Consider the following 15486-nt stretch of genomic DNA (forward strand, 5'->3'; position numbering starts at 1 on the left):
GTGTGCTTATTTACAGTATCTTACTGCAGTGTGATCTGTAAGAGCAAAAAAATGGTATTCCCACTGTAAGAAAAGAAAACATTACTGCTTCTTTTCCCTCCGTTGTGCGGGCAGTGAGACCTGTGACTGCATGGAACACTGGATAAAGAAATGGATTTGCTGAAAACACTGAATCTGTCCTTCCTCCCACTCAGCCAGGTCTTTCAGTTGACTTGCTTCCTCGGGCCACCTTCTTCTGCAGCTGTGTGGGTGCTTATGTGCGTGTCAATAGGCGATGGAAATGCAGAGCTGGGATGGCACCATGTGTTCAAATGCTGTCTCACTTCAGTTGACTTCCAGCAGTTTTGAAAGTGCGGTGTGAGTGTACAGTGGATGTGTGCGTAGTGTTGGGGGGTTTTGTTTGTTTTGGACTCCTGCTTGTTTAGTTGGTATTGTTTGGGAGTTATTTGAAATGTTACTTGATATAATGTAAGTGCAAATATTAATGAATAATAGCAGTATATGTGGAATAAATCCAAAGGATACTTTACATCTTTAATAAACCTGGGACTATTTTGAGTGGGGCTGTCCTCACTAAAGGGGCCAAATTTGTTCATGTATATTTAGACCTAGAACAATTTTGAAGTTTTTTTTAGAAGGTAAAAACTGAGTTCATTTGTTTTATTGGTGATTATTTGCAATTAATGTATGTGAAAGTCTGTGGAAAGCTCATTGGAATGACAGTAGCAGTTCTTCCCCATGGCTATGGTAGTATGACAGGACACAGCCCCTGTGCCTGAGCGATCTGGTTCTGCTCCCTCCCTTTGCTCTTCCCAGCTTTGAAGATAGGAGCTGCCCTCAGTGTTGCTCCGATGCACTGAGCCAGGTGATGAGGAAGAGCGTGCGAGGTCTGTGTTTCCCTCTCCGTGCCTCCCTGAGCAATGAATGAAAATTGTATCATCATGCAGGGGCAAGAAACAGCTGCATCACAGTTACAGCGGTTACACATGAATGCAGCTGGAATGCAGACAAACACATTTTTCTCCCCCGGTTCATTTCAGTAATCTTAGATGTTACTGTTAACTCAATTTCATAATAAAGCACCGACATGAAAGCCGGTTTTAAATTAGTGGTTCCCTTGGAGGTCCTTTTGCATACTGATATTTGCGTGGTGCTTCCCCTGCAGAAGGCATCTCGGTGCTTTGCCGTGTGCCCTTACAGACAGGCAGCACGAACAGCCTATGTAAATTGCCACTTGTGTAAATATCGCTGGAATATGTTTATTTCCGTGCCATTGTTCGGGCTGCCTTTTGGGAAGTCATTTTCTTGCAAATCCGATCTTGATCGGGTCTCGAGGAGCGCGGCACGCTATGTGCTGGTTCGGGACGCCTTACATAAGCGGCGGTTCTTCCAAGTTGTGCTGTGAAGCCGAAGCCGTTGCCAGGCCCGGCGAGGCTCGCAGCTGCCGCTTCCTTTTTTGTCGCTGCTGTTCCCGGCACCGGCCCCGCTCCGTTCCCCCTCCGCCCGTTCCCCCTCCAGCTCCGCTTCCGTGTCCTCGGCGTCCCCCGGGTGCCGGGATCGGCGCACCGCGTCGGGCAGCCGGCCCCCCGTGAGCCGCTGGCAGCGCGGCCCGCGCCCTTCGTCCCGTGGCGGCGGACGCGCGCTGCTCGGGCGCACGGCTGTGCCGCTGGAGGACGGCCGAGTACTTTCGAGAGAAAAACCGCACAAACTCTTGATTCCCCCTTCGCGCTGCCCCGCCGCCGGTCCGATGCCGCTCTGTTAGCTCGCGGCGTGCCGGCTCGGCTCCTCGGGCGCGGATCGCCCCCTGCCGTGCGCGGCTGGCCGGTTCCGCCGCTCCGTTTCCGCGCTCCCGCGGCAGCCCGGGCCGGCACGGCGCGAGCCTCTGTGCCCGAGGTGAGTGCGGGGCGCGTGGGAGCGCGGGCGTGCGGCCTCTGCCTTCTGCCCTCTGCCTTCCCTCGAGGGATTGACGATAGAGACGGGAGGTGCGGTGATCCCTGCTGCCGTAGCCAGCCATCGCTATTCCAGCGTCGCGTATGTTGCTGTACCTTTGCTTTAGGCTTCGTTTTTTTTCTGTTTGTCGTGACTTGATAGCTGAAGGATAGTGTGTGACTTAATTGTGATTTTATTCCATAAACCAACCAAAATGCTACAGTACCTTCTTACTGGCACTATTTATATTCTCTATTAAATCCCCTTTATCTCTTCTCTTCTTTTTTTTTTTTTTGTTTGTTTTTTTAATATATGAAAAAAGCTTCTGCAAGCTTTCAGTACGTTTATTTTTAGTGTATTAAAGGGAAAAACTTCAGAATCCTGTTATCTCGTGGCAGAGCTACTTGGTATCCAGTGCATGGCTCAGTACTAAGGCTGTCTCTTAGCTTTGGTTTTTGGTACCCTCCTACTTTCTTCCTGAAATCATTCCTCTCTATACTTTAAAGGAAAAGATGTGAAAGCTGTTTGAGTGTTGCATGCATGCCACAGATAATATCGCTGCTGGTTTTTGTTGTGCTGTCAAGAGCAAATTTGTGAATTGCAGACCCTTTATTTGGACACCTCAGAGCCAAAAAAAAAAAAAAAAAAAAGTCCCCATGGATTGATCCAGTTTGAGATGGGCCTGATCTTCCCTGGCAGGTACGCTTCATGTTGTACCAGGGCAATTTACCGCAGTTCTGGAACAAATCAGATGCTTCACTGTTGTATTTAGTTTTTAGTGTTGAACGCAAGGAAGAAGCTCTGTTTAGTTGGATCATCCCTCCCATATTTTTAGATTCTATTTATGGCAGCTTCCTCAAAGACCTCTCTCTTTTCTCTAGAGTATTACTGTTGTCCTAAAACACTCTGTCCTTTTTATACTAAGCCAGATTAACTGTTTTACTGATATTAATAACTGTGAAAGTAGAGCAGCACAAGTGTTGGTAGGTTCTTCAGGTATGGCAATCAGGGGCCGTATGCTTGTATCCAGTGGTGCTTTGGGAACAGCTTCCATCTTTCTGTCCATGTTACCAAGAAGATGCACTTCACAGTTCATAGCACTGCATAGGAGGAGGAGGAACAGCAAAACTCCCCTGTAATTTGTTTGAGGATTTCCTGAACTGGTGTCAGTACAATTTTGGGGAAACATTGTGAAGAGGAATCAATCCTGATGTGTGAAGAATCTTGAGTACTTGAAGATCAGATACTGCTTACTCCTCTTATTCTTTTAGTCACTCCTCTTAATCTTTTGTCAGTTCAGAGAATCCCAAATGCAGTTCCCGGGAAGCACGCTCTGTCTCTGAAAGGAGAGGCCACTTGTTAAGGCAGTGTGCTTTACATGCACACTACAAACACCCCACAGTAGAGGCATCCTTCTGAATGCTGCTGGTGTTGGCTCTGCTGAAGAGAATGTGCTTCTGTGTTGTTCATGTACTCTTTCTCTGCGCTCTCTTTTGATTGCTGTGTTTGTGAATAGCGATCACTTGGCAAGTTCCAAACGTTGAAGTGTTTGGTGGCACAAATTAGATGTGTTACCTTTGAAGTCTCTGGATATGTTCACAAGAATCGTGTCAAAAAGCTCGCTCGTTATTGTGTTGCTATTTCTGTGTTCCCGTTAACGCAGGTAAGATGCGTTATTTTCCCCCTTGTTTTATGAACCAAACGCACCTCTTTAGCTCACTGCAGTAAAGAAGTCTTGCTGGCCTTGCTGCATTTGGAGTCGTCGGGGTTGGAACTGCTTGGTAGGCCAGCAACAAGTACCCGGCATGACCTCTTTGAGTTTCTCATGGTAAAGTTTCCATTCTCTGAGGAGATCTACGCAGACAGACCGAGCCACCAGTGCTTGAAGGCTTGCTTGCCTTTTCTTGTTCACCTGCCTTAGAGTTTAAGACAGTCGCCGTATTTTTAACCACGGGACTTATAGTTGAATAGTGACAAATCATGATGATGTGCTGTTTGTTTCTTTTCAGTTACTCATGGATGTATAGTCTCCACAATCAAACTGTTTCTTCCAGATGGAATGGAAGCTCGATTGCGATCTGAGTAAGAATAAGCGTCTGTTTGCATATGGCAAAATTAGACCTCTGCGTAGTGAGGATTTGATGGATATTACATTTAAAATTGGCTTAAGAACAGTTTCTTTGTATGTGTTCAAGTAAATAAAATTACTGAGAACATGGTTCTTTTGCAGGCATTATGAAAAATAAATCTCATTTGATTGTCACTTTGAGAAATCAAGGCAGCTCTGAAAGCATAAAGAAGTTCTTACTGAGTTGGATTCTCTGATTGGCTGTGTTTCTCAGGGTACTAAAATGAATATTAAAAACAAAAATACAGGAGCAAAATGAAGCAAATTCCCCTTCCCTCTTTTATAATTTGGCATTGTTGTTTCTGTTCCTTTAACTGCATGTAGGCTCTCCTAAAGTGAAGCTAATATCTCTGGTTCTGCACACATGTACACGTAACATTGTTTATATTCTTCAGATAAGCAATGTAATGTTTCCTCATGGTGTAGTTATTCAGTGTTACTATGAAAGTACGCTTTACCTGACACTGGGGAGATTGAGTGAGGCTGGATAAAAGAATATTTGGAAACTCAGATGAATGCCAAGAGACTTCTCTGCGCTGGTACATGCTGGTATTGGAGAAAACTTCAAAGAGTAACAAGAACAAAGACTAGTTGGTTGGTTTTTTTGCTGTAACTAACTGACAATTGCAACCAACGTAATTTTAATCAGCTTCCATCCTCAGCAGTTCTGTGTTTCTCATTACTTAAATATTCTTACAGTATCAGTATCCAGAAAGCTTGCATGAAGCTTTATATTTTATTTCATGGAAAACTAGGTCTAAATAGAGCAATATGGGAAGTCTTCAGTGTAATTGCATGTGCTAATACGAAACGTTAGGAATGTGTGATAGGGAGTTTTGATTCCTGTTGAAAATGTGCAAGTGTGCAAAGCCGTGGAAGTTGCCAAACTGTGTTTCTCCATATGAATCTGTGAACAAGAGTACCAGATCAGGTGCCTTCCTGGAAGTGTTGTTTTGTGCATGTAGGTTGGTGGAAGCCTTGTTAAAATGGTTACATATCAAATATGGAAGTTATCATCCAAAAAGAACTACTCAAAGTAAAAGTTGGTAAAATATATTTTTAGAACACATCTTGGATTTATAGCTTGAAAATAGTTCTATAAAATCAAAAATGTCCCCTAGCATAGTATTAACCATTTTTACATGCTTGCGTTGTAAATTCTTCAGTTTTCTCACAAGAAGAAATTCATCACAAGGCATCTTTATGATATGCACAGTGATTTGTGAACTGATATTCTGTAGCACGAATACTTTGTGTTTACTTTTTCTTTTTTTGTTTGTTTTCAAGTGTTATCCATGCTCCATTACCAAGTCCTGTTGATAAGGTAATTCAGTAATTTTGTTGTTTTTTGCCTTACTCTAGCCTGTGTTGTTTTCTGATTTGTTAAAAAGATGAAGTGAGCATGAAGTCCAGTTGGATTTAGCTGTGTTTCTTGCTGGACTGATTTGAGCTAGTTTTAAACTTTGAGTGTCATTTCTGTAGGGAAGGAACAGCAGTACCAAAGTGTATATTTAAGATAGTTTGGCTTCGTAGATGGAGTACAGCATCTGAAACATGGCTTCAGAAAACGTAGTGCTATTGAGAGGGTTCAATTCCAGACATGGTCTGTCATTAACAGACGTTGGATACTGCATAATTTGATACTTGGTCTGTTCTGTGGGACCAAGAGTAGATCCTGTTTCATGGTTTGGTGTTCGGATGAGGTCTGTTGTCTTTTATCTTGCTCTCATGGGGGATTAGTTGCACATGCAGGCTAGGAAGAGCTCTGGTATATTTCAGAGGAAGACTGAGAGACCTCTGCGCTCCTGTTCACAGATACAGCCAGGTGTGTTCACTGTAAAGTCAATAAAGCATGGCACAGTTGTTAAACTCAGTTTTGATAGTGTAGGGTTCCTCTCCAGAAGGTGTTAAAAGGTATTACCTACCTGGGACAGGCGTCCATTATTTGATTGTCTAGCCTGTAAAAACAAAACAAAAAGGATTGACTAAGGTTCAAATCAATCAACATTTTCATTGCAAAAACCAAAATTTTTAGAAATTAAGGAAGCTTCTTTATGAAGACATCAGTCTCGTGGCATTTGCATTTAAGTCAGGGTTTCAGTCAGTGTGTGCAGTGCGAGTGCATGGTGAGGGCAGAAGTTCTGCGGGGACTGTAGTGTAGTTGTGTGTGGGAAATGGTTTCTCAGTGGTATCAGCGTAGGTAACAGGAGCAACAAACCACCCCACCTCCTTAGCCCTAAATGCAGAATGGTTTCTGGCACTGGGAGAAGCATAGAGTTAAAGTAAGACTTGGCAAAACAGACTTTCTTAAGCCTGGCTGAGACGGGGCACTGAATAGTGTAATTTTCTTTAATTGAATTTGTATTAAAATCAAGTGAAGTGATGGTGCTGAAACACAAGAACAATTATACATTAAGGTATTGCAGGTAGTCCCCAGCTGTGAAATAAGGGTAAAGAGAATGCTGAAGGTGATGGAGTTAGGTCAGCAGAAAAATGTGTGATGAAATCTTGAGCGGTAGGAGGCAAGGCACACTGAATTGGAATATGAGAAAATTGTCATTTCTGGGCATACCAGCCTCCCTGCCCCCCCCAGTTTATATTTGTCCTTGGATTGAATGGCTTCACCTTTGTGCACCTTGTTTCTTTTGCCAGATTGTCTTTTGTTTGAGCTGAGTGAAGCTGTTGACTACTTTGTTTCAAAAGCTCGTAAAGGCATTAGCATGGTGTGGTCTTAGTCCAGAGAGGTGAAGTTCTGTGTTATAACATGAAGTAAAATGATAGTAGTATAAAATTGATTGAAAACACCATTAGTTTGATAACAAATTTACTTTCCTGACTGGATTTAAATTACAAGCTTTGCCTTATTTGAGTCTAATGGAAGATCTGGAAACTTTTAGATTCATAAATTTTCTTATTTCTCAGGTTGCTGCTAACACGCCCAGTATGTATTCTCAGGAATTGTTTCAGCTTTCACAGTATCTACAGGTAATTTTTTTTTTCATGGCAGCATTATCTTATTAAATACTTAATCTTTGATTGATTAAAAAAAAATGTATTTTTGTCTTCCAGTTTGTAAACAGGAGCAGAGCACTTAAGTACCTTATTCTATAGTGAAACAGTGTAAAAAGTGTTACAACTGAACATAACATAGCTCTGTGTAAGCTTCTGTGGTTCTTAATGAGCAATATGAACTATGGCTTTCATATAAGGTGAAATGGTAATGGTGATTTTTTATTCCAATTAATTATGAGGTTTTTGAGACACATTAATTGTGGATACATTTGCTGAAATAGCAGGAAGCAACTCAGGCAGATGCTTTTTCGTGAGAGTGCAAATCCAGAGCTATTTACCAGTCTGTTCACTCTTGCATCCTGGAATTGTTAAACATTCTTTGCTGACCCAAAATAAATTCAAACAAAAATAGCAGTTCTTGTATGGCATTTATTTTCTGTGACCTGATTTAGGGACTAGCAGCTCAGTGCACAGGAGCTGCCAGATCTGCCTTCTGGTGGGTACACCAATTTTATTGCTGAAATTAGTGACAGAAGTTCAGAGTGGGTATGCTATTGAGAAGTCTTGGAATTGTTCGCTGTGTATGCTCTGCATGTGCAGTATATGTTTGACAAATTAACATTTTTGGGAACCTGAGGTTGTAAGGTAACGTTTTCTAATGGAAATATCCAAATGAAAGTCTGGATGAATAAAATGGAATGGTTTTATGGAAGTTTTGAATACGTGACAAGGTGTGCTGCTCACACTTACTTTTTCCTTTAAATTTAGCGTTATTTGGTGTCTTTTCTATTGCTCCTGTTTTTGAGTTGCACTAGCAGAACTGACCAGTTGGCTCTCTTGGTCTCATCGTAGGAAGCCTTACATCGGGAACAAATGTTGGAACAGAAGCTGGCAACCCTTCAGCGACTACTTGCTGTTACGCAAGAGGCTTCAGATACTAGTTGGCAGGTACCAGAAAGCATCCTTTCCCTTTATATAAAATAGAAATTGTATCTGTTGCTTTTTAAATGACCTGGGAAAAAACTAAAGAGTGAAAAGCATTTTGTGGTTCTTAAATTTTGCAAAAGACAGTGTTTAATAAGTTTGATTTACAGGTTGAAATAACCTGATATTTGATATTTATTGATTTTTTTATTGATATTTATTGATTATTTAATTAAGTAATTATTTAATTGATAGGACAACGGGGAATGGTTTTAAACTCAGATGGGGACGTTTAGGTTAGATATTAGGAGGAAGTTTTTCACACAGAGGGAGGTGAGGCACTGGAACAGGTTGCCCAAGGAGGCTGTGGATGCCCCATCCCTGGAGGCATTCAAGGCCAGGCTGGATGTGGCTCTGGGCAGCCTGGTCTGCTGGTTGGTGACCCCTGCCCGTGGCAGGGAGTTGAAACTAGATGATCTTTTTTATGGTCCTTTTCAACCCATGATAAATAGAAAATACTGTGATTCTAAAGCAGAAGTCTACTGGAACTACTTAAAACACAATGTTCTGTTGAAATGGTCTATTTGTTTTGCCATGACTAGTATTAATATGAGGTGAAACTTCTTCTCTTCTAGGCTTTAATAGATGAAGACAGGCTGCTATCAAGGCTAGAAGTTATGGGTAATCAGTTACAAGCATGTTCAAAGGTCAGTAATTCACTATAGGACTCCATACTAGAGTACTGAAAGATAGCTCTTCTGAAGTATTTTGAAATGAAAAGAAAGCAGTTTGAACACAAACTTCCTCATATGGGACTGTGCTATGTACTTCTGGTACTGATTAGCTTGAAAATTGTACGGCTGTTCTGTATTTCAAGGAATCATTTTAAATTTAGATAAATGTTTATCTATCAGTATTTTTTGAGCCCAAACCAGTTTTTCTTTTCCTATATAGAAAAGGAATTTGTCATCTGTGAGAAGCAACCACTCTGTCAGCCCTGTGTTCTTTTCAAATATGGATTTTGAAAAAAGGCATTATAAATATGCTGATATTCAGGAGCAAAGTAAAAAGAATGCCCTGACTCGTGTGTTGTTCAGGCCATGTATGCCTTCGTTTATATATATATATATATTAAAAAATATTTTATATATATATATATATATATATATTATTTATTTATTTATTTTTGCAGGCCCTGTCTGAGATCTCTCAAATGGGACCTCAGAGAGTTTGGGTTGGTTTAACAGTAGGACTCAGTAGGACTCCTAGGCTTGTCACTATTTTGTGCCTCAAAAAATTAGTTTTCCTATGATCAAAGAATTGCAGATGTATGCTGTTGTACGTGCAGGTGCTTTATACCCAGATGTATCAAGAATCCTTGTTCCTGCAACGTTTTCTCAACTACCAGCAACTGCTGAACATTTTGGAATAGAACAGATTTCGGCTCAATCTCACATATTTTATCAGCAAAATATTAATTTATATTTTTTGTATCTCAATTGCATGTCCAGAATCAAACAGAAGACAGTATACGAAAAGAGCTTATAGCATTACAAGAAGACAAACACAACTATGAGACAACAGCCAAAGAGTCCCTGAGGCGGGTCCTACAGGAGAAAATTGAAGTGGTCAGAAAGCTGTCTGAAGTGGAGGTGCTGATGCTTCTTAACTAGTTTGCTAGAAATACAGAAATACTTGCAACTGCTGCTACTTAGATCCATGTTTATTGCCTGTAACAGGCCAGTGTCTGTCATATTGTGGCACTTGCAGTATATTAAACAGAGCTGTTTATTTCTTAGGTGCTAATCTTACTCTTAAACTGTTAATGGGGATCTTTAAACTCTGCTTTTTTCCTCCCACTCTTGAAAAATAGTAAGCTTTCTTAACATACTTAGTATGTCTGGGAAATAAGTGAGGGTGAAAATAACACATGCTTTAGGAAAAAATGCTATTAGACTTTGTTTAAATCATAAAAATTATGGAAATGTAAGCTTAACTGCTCAAAACTTGCTTAAGAATGAGCTTTTCAGATTACAGTGTGTTGGATGCTTTCTTTAAATAGGATTTCTGTCCCTATGATAGCTCTCATTACTATCTTTTCCACTGTCATTTCCATTTTCAATTCTTATTTGCTGTGATCAAGGTCAAGAAATGTCTGAGGACTTTATCACATTCACGAAGTGTTCATGAAGTGTGTTCATGCTTTATAGAGAATGGAGTGCAGTTAGTGCTGTAGTAAGTAATCTTACGAGAGTCAAATACATCCTTGTATATTGTAATAGTTGTTGACAGGTTCGTTAATGGTTGGAGTTGTATGTTTGCTTCTAGCTTTCTCCTCCTTTCCAATCCTGTTCTAAAAAACGAATGCTCTGACTCTTCCATTATTCTTTTTTCAGTTTGACTCTTAGTGGAGAAATATTAATTTAAACTCAGTATGGAGTTTCCTTGCATGCTCTCTAGCACATCCTGTCCCCTTCACAGAAAAAAAATATTTGCTCCTGGTTGAAACTTGTGCTTTAATTATTAAGTAACATAGTGTGAAATGCAGCTTTGGTTGAATTGTGCTTTTGGACTATTTTGATGATGAGGAAGGAATACTAAGTTAGAGCTTGTTACTGAGAAATACGAGTACTTTTTTGTTTACTGTCTGTAATGTGATTCAAATGAAGAAACAGATCTTGAGTAATGAGGAGGAAACTGTAAGCCTGTGCTGTGCTGCTGGTCCCAGCTGATGCCGACTTGTCCTGGAGCATTCCTTGCCTCCTGAAGACCTAGCTGCCTCTTGAGTAAAGGCATCTTAGCTGAGATGCTTGCACACATGATGGAGTTCCAAAAACAATCTAGAAAGTTTCCTTGGAGCCATCTGTCTTAAGATAAATCTTTATTTTCAGGTGGATAAGAGGTGTGGTGAAGTATAGCATAAAAAAATCTGAGAAACTTCAAAAATTCATTTATAAATAACATAGAAGAGAATGATGGAGATGAATTGCACATTTCAGTTCTTTATTCCCATCAGTCTTTATCGTTTTCATAGACTGATTTGGCTTTGAGGTGTGTTGTTTTTTTTCTACATGCATGAAGCTTTCTTCACATAATTTCTATGAAGTAGACTATTGCAGAGGGTAGTATTTTTGCCAGTACTCGTTTTATTGTGTTTAGACTTGATGATTAGGAGGAAAGCACTTTGAAAACAAATATGATCAGTTGCATATATTGTTTTGAGGGGACACGTAGATCAGCTGGCATGTTTGGTGGCTTATCAGTCTCAAAAGTTGCATTTGTTCCATACAAATTTTCTCTTACAGCGGAGTTTAAGTAATACAGAAGATGAATGTACTCACCTGAAAGAAATGAATGAGAGGACTCAGGAAGAATTAAGAGAGTTAGCTAATAAGTACAATGGAGCCGTAAATGAAATTAAAGATCTTTCTGACAAGCTAAAGGTAACAACAGAACTTTATTAGACTTATGTTGGTGTTGTAATGCATGGAAAAAGATTTTGTTTCTAAAGCAGCAATCAAGCAAAGGTTAAGAAATTATTTAAGCAACAAGTAGAAAGAAAGATGTATATCAACTGTTACATGCTATTTTCCTTTACATTTAATGTGCCTGAAAGTGTCATAATTAAATTGTTAAAAATTTCCCTTTTTCTTCTAAAATTACAGTATTCTTGGAGCTGCAGTTTGTTTTTTGTATGAAACTCTGTACTGGATGAATTTTCACATTCAGCTGCTTTTATATACATAACTTATTTGCATTTCACATTACCCTTAGAGCAGGTTACAAGCACAGGTGGCCAACCACTGTAAAATTACAGCTCAGCTCCTTGGTGGGAAGAAGCATGACGTCAGGTTTATTATTAAATCAAATTTCTAATTATATTTTAATGTCCCGCATGCTGGAGAACAAAATGATGACAGTATGATAAAGCCTGTTCCCATAAAGATTCCCATTGAGATTAGCAGATGATATTGAGGAGGAAAGTGGTAGTGTTCTGTTTTTGAAAGTTACGTTTGTCCTGGATACGGAAATTAAGATTATTTTGGCCTTAGCTCAGCATCTCAGAAAACTTTTCTTTCCAAATTAAATGTTATATTGCTGGTCTTAAGGTCCTTAATTTCGTAACCAAGAATTAATCACTGTTGATGATGAGTTTACACAGAAGGATCAAAATTGAAGCTTATTAACCTAGCTTTGCAGGGAGGAGAATCTGTAAAATATATTATGAAATCCAACAAGGAAAAAGCTGTGGGTTGTAATAAAGTTAATCTGTGAACTGTCAATTCAGCTCATAAAGGTTTTGGAATTTGGCTGCTGGTTTGAGATGGGAGTCTGGGTATTTCTAAGCTCTCCAGACCTGATAGTGTTCTGTTGATGTTTTGAGATTTTTTTATCTGTAATTTTGCCTACAGAGAGATTGTATTGTTTCTGTGTTCTCCATCTGACTGCCAAAGTAGGTAACTTCAATACATTCAGTTATACAAAACAAGGACATCTACACCTCAGGGTGTTAATTTTCATTTGTTTGGGGATTTTTCTTTTGAGCAGGTTGCAGAAGGAAAACAAGAAGAAATCCAACAGAAAGGACTGGCAGAGAAAAAAGAATTACAACATAAGATAGATGAAATGGAAGAAAGAGAACAAGAGCTTCAAGCAAAAATAGAAGCTTTGCAGGCTGATAATGACTTCACCAATGAGCGGCTAACTGCTTTACAAGGTTAGTCACTAGTGGGGGAAAAATTATTAATTTGTTATTCTTTTAATCTGTGAAATACCTTTTTCTTGGAATTCTGTTTACAGTACGGTTAGAACATCTTCAGGAGAAAACTCTTAAAGAACACAGCAGCTTAGGTAGGTGTGATCAGTTTCTTGTTTAAAGCTGGTTTCCAGATTGTTTCTCTTCGATTCCTTTTATTGTAATAATCCTGTACTGTAGGTGTCTGGCAATAGGATAATGTATTTACAAGTAAGTTTTACTGCTTGTTAACGATACGGAGAAGAAATATGTGACTGCAGCAAATTGCCAGCAGAGGGCACTGCTGCTGTGCGCGTTCCCCCTTTGGGTTTGTTGCTCCATTCGGAGCTTTTCTTGGTTCCCAGCCCCTTATCCACCACTCAGAGAAATGTACTGGTTTGTTGTCATGTTCTTTTTTAAAAATATGTATGTAATGGACAGTAATTCTTTGGATGACAGTAACTTCTGATGTGTTGAACAGCCTGAAGCATGGTCTGCCCTGTTGGAAAATGCATTAAATTTTGCCCGTTTTGTGTGATTAATCTGATCTAGATACTCAGAGGAAATATTATGAAAAGCCATTTGCATTTCACAGTGCTGTATTTATAAAGAAACAAAATCCAAAACTTTTTGCTTGATTCTAGAAATAATACCCTTTCTTAATCCTAGGCATACAAGTTGATGACTTCATACCTAAAATTAATGGGAGCACACAAAAAGGTAGTGTATCTCGAGGCTACCTTTTGTCTTATGGTTGATGTTTGAAATTGAACAAATTCTTTTTGTTCTCTAAAGTTTTACTTGAATTAATATTCCCTTAAGAAGAAGTTGCCTGCTTCTCTGACCAGCTTTTTTTTGTTGTTGCTTAGACTCTCAGTCTAGGTGTTTTTAGAAGGTTCTGTAAAATCCAAGGAGCCAATCTTGGAAGTTAACCTGTTTTAATTTTTTTATTTTTTTATTTTATTTTTTTAATTTTTAAAATGGATTTTTTCTGGAATCAGTGGGAATCTTATGAATGGTGTCAATTTTGTGACACACAGTGGAAAACCCTCATTAACTATTTTCCTTTTTATTTTCCTTGCAAAACAGACTTATACCATTTTTCTATTAAATTGGTTATGGTAAGTAAAGTCAGCAAAAAACATATTTTTGCTGTCTATGGTGTATGACAAATGCAAGTAAATCGCATACCAGTAGTGGAAACTAACTTTAAAACTTCCTTAAAATTTAAGAGACTGTCTTTCTACCAAACAGGAACTAATTCACACTAACCTTTTTTTCTTAAAGACAAAGTAGTTTAAGCTAGATTCTTTTTAACCAATGTCTTAACATACATTTGAGGTTTTTTAAAAACAAAATAGATTAAAAATCTGCCAATTTTTTTTCATATAAGAAATGGTTTATATTCACTGAATTGTTCTGTTAATTAAGATAGATTTGTTGTCTTTAGTTTATTTAAGGTACATCAGTGAAAAATTTTCCATGAACATCTCCTGTGTATAGTGAAGCCTCTGAGGACTCACAGTGGTATTAGGAGGATGGCTGGGACCCTTACATGGAGAACTCGTGGTTCCAACCATTACTTACAGTGTTTCAGGATGACTGTATATATTTTTTGAAACGAAAGCTATCTGTGCTCTAATTTTTAGATATAATTTTTTTTATTTATATTATAAATGAAGAGCTTTTTAATTTGGGAGAGCGCTGTCAAAATGAAATCATGGCGTAACCTCGTGTCGATTTCTTATTTGGAGCAGGGGAGAGGTGTTAAATGCACTGGCAGGAACTGTATTAAAAAAAATCTGCTTCATCTAAGTGCTGGTTCTCCCTTTCTCTTAGTATTGTTCCATCTTGCTGTTGCATAAGTTTGGACTGGTGATGCTCACCATGCTTGATAGAACGGTTAAGAAACAAATGTCTTTCCGTTTTTTAGTTTTCTACTGTGGGAAATAATTAACTTCTCTACCAAGCAAAACTGAGGCACTGTGTAAAGACTGTGATTCTTCATTCTAATAATCACATTCTAATCATGTGAGCTGTAAGACTTTGTAAATTAGATTGTTGGAAGTTTTTGGAAAATCCTGCAGTACTGTGAAAAAAGCAGCCTGTGATGTGATACCAATGTACCATTCTTTTAAGGCTTTTTCAAAATTTAAGAAGCAGTCCCTTTTTTATTTATTGGGAATCATATAAGAATAATCTGGATGAATGCATGAAAGCACATATTCCTTCTTCCCATGGGTAACAGGAGGTCAAGCACTTGTGCTTAGGAATGTTAGGAGGTTGTCTGCCACTTTCTTTTTCTTTGACATAGAACTGTTCATTCAAGTTGTTGTTGTTTGTGTGTATGAAGTCTGTTACCTTTCTCTCTCATGTATCTGCCATAATATTATTTTATGCTATGGATTAGCTTAGCTTTCCATACTTTGCATTGTACCACGTTCTTCTGCACATCTTTGCTACACCGAGCCCATCCACATCTCTGACTTCATAGGGCTTGTTGGCTTGTGTTCTTTTCATGACAGAATGTGTTTGTCTTTTTCCTCCTGTTCTGTATCCAGTCATCATACAACGACAGATGGGCAGTAATTTTTTTCTGCCAGATTTTGATTTTTGCCTTCTTGAGAGCAGCAGGAAACAGTTACTGTGTTTTGCTGAGTAGTCTTGAGTTATTTTAGAACTTAGAATTTGGGGCTTATGATGTAGATTCAGCTGCTTCTGCAGTGAAAGAGCTTGTGGATATTTTGTGTAAGGAAAG

General features: G+C 39.1%; 1 protein-coding gene across 20 annotated transcripts in view; it reads left to right on the forward strand.

Annotated features, from left to right (window-relative positions):
* The window catches only part of SLMAP (sarcolemma associated protein), a gene marked incomplete at both ends in the record, with an annotated part of 74940 nt that overhangs the window by 28728 nt on the left and 30726 nt on the right, over nt 1-15486 (forward strand). For 6 of the 20 annotated variants that reach the window (XM_079540218.1, XM_079540229.1, XM_079540233.1 and 3 more), the window contains 10 exons: nt 3939-4011; nt 5345-5381; nt 6980-7042; nt 7922-8017; nt 8629-8700; nt 9505-9645; nt 11299-11436; nt 12542-12710; nt 12794-12844; nt 13398-13448. In XM_079540218.1, coding sequence (XP_079396344.1) covers nt 3939-4011; nt 5345-5381; nt 6980-7042; nt 7922-8017; nt 8629-8700; nt 9505-9645; nt 11299-11436; nt 12542-12710; nt 12794-12844; nt 13398-13448 — 891 coding nt within the window. The remainder of the gene's footprint in view (nt 1-3938; nt 4012-5344; nt 5382-6979; nt 7043-7921; nt 8018-8628; nt 8701-9504; nt 9646-11298; nt 11437-12541; nt 12711-12793; nt 12845-13397; nt 13449-15486) is intronic. The other 14 variants (XM_079540234.1, XM_079540219.1, XM_079540235.1 and 11 more) reach the window with 3 other exon arrangements.

This window comes from Tetrao urogallus, assembly GCF_951394365.1.
Source record: "Tetrao urogallus genome assembly, chromosome: 10".
Taxonomy (NCBI): domain Eukaryota; kingdom Metazoa; phylum Chordata; class Aves; order Galliformes; family Phasianidae; genus Tetrao; species Tetrao urogallus.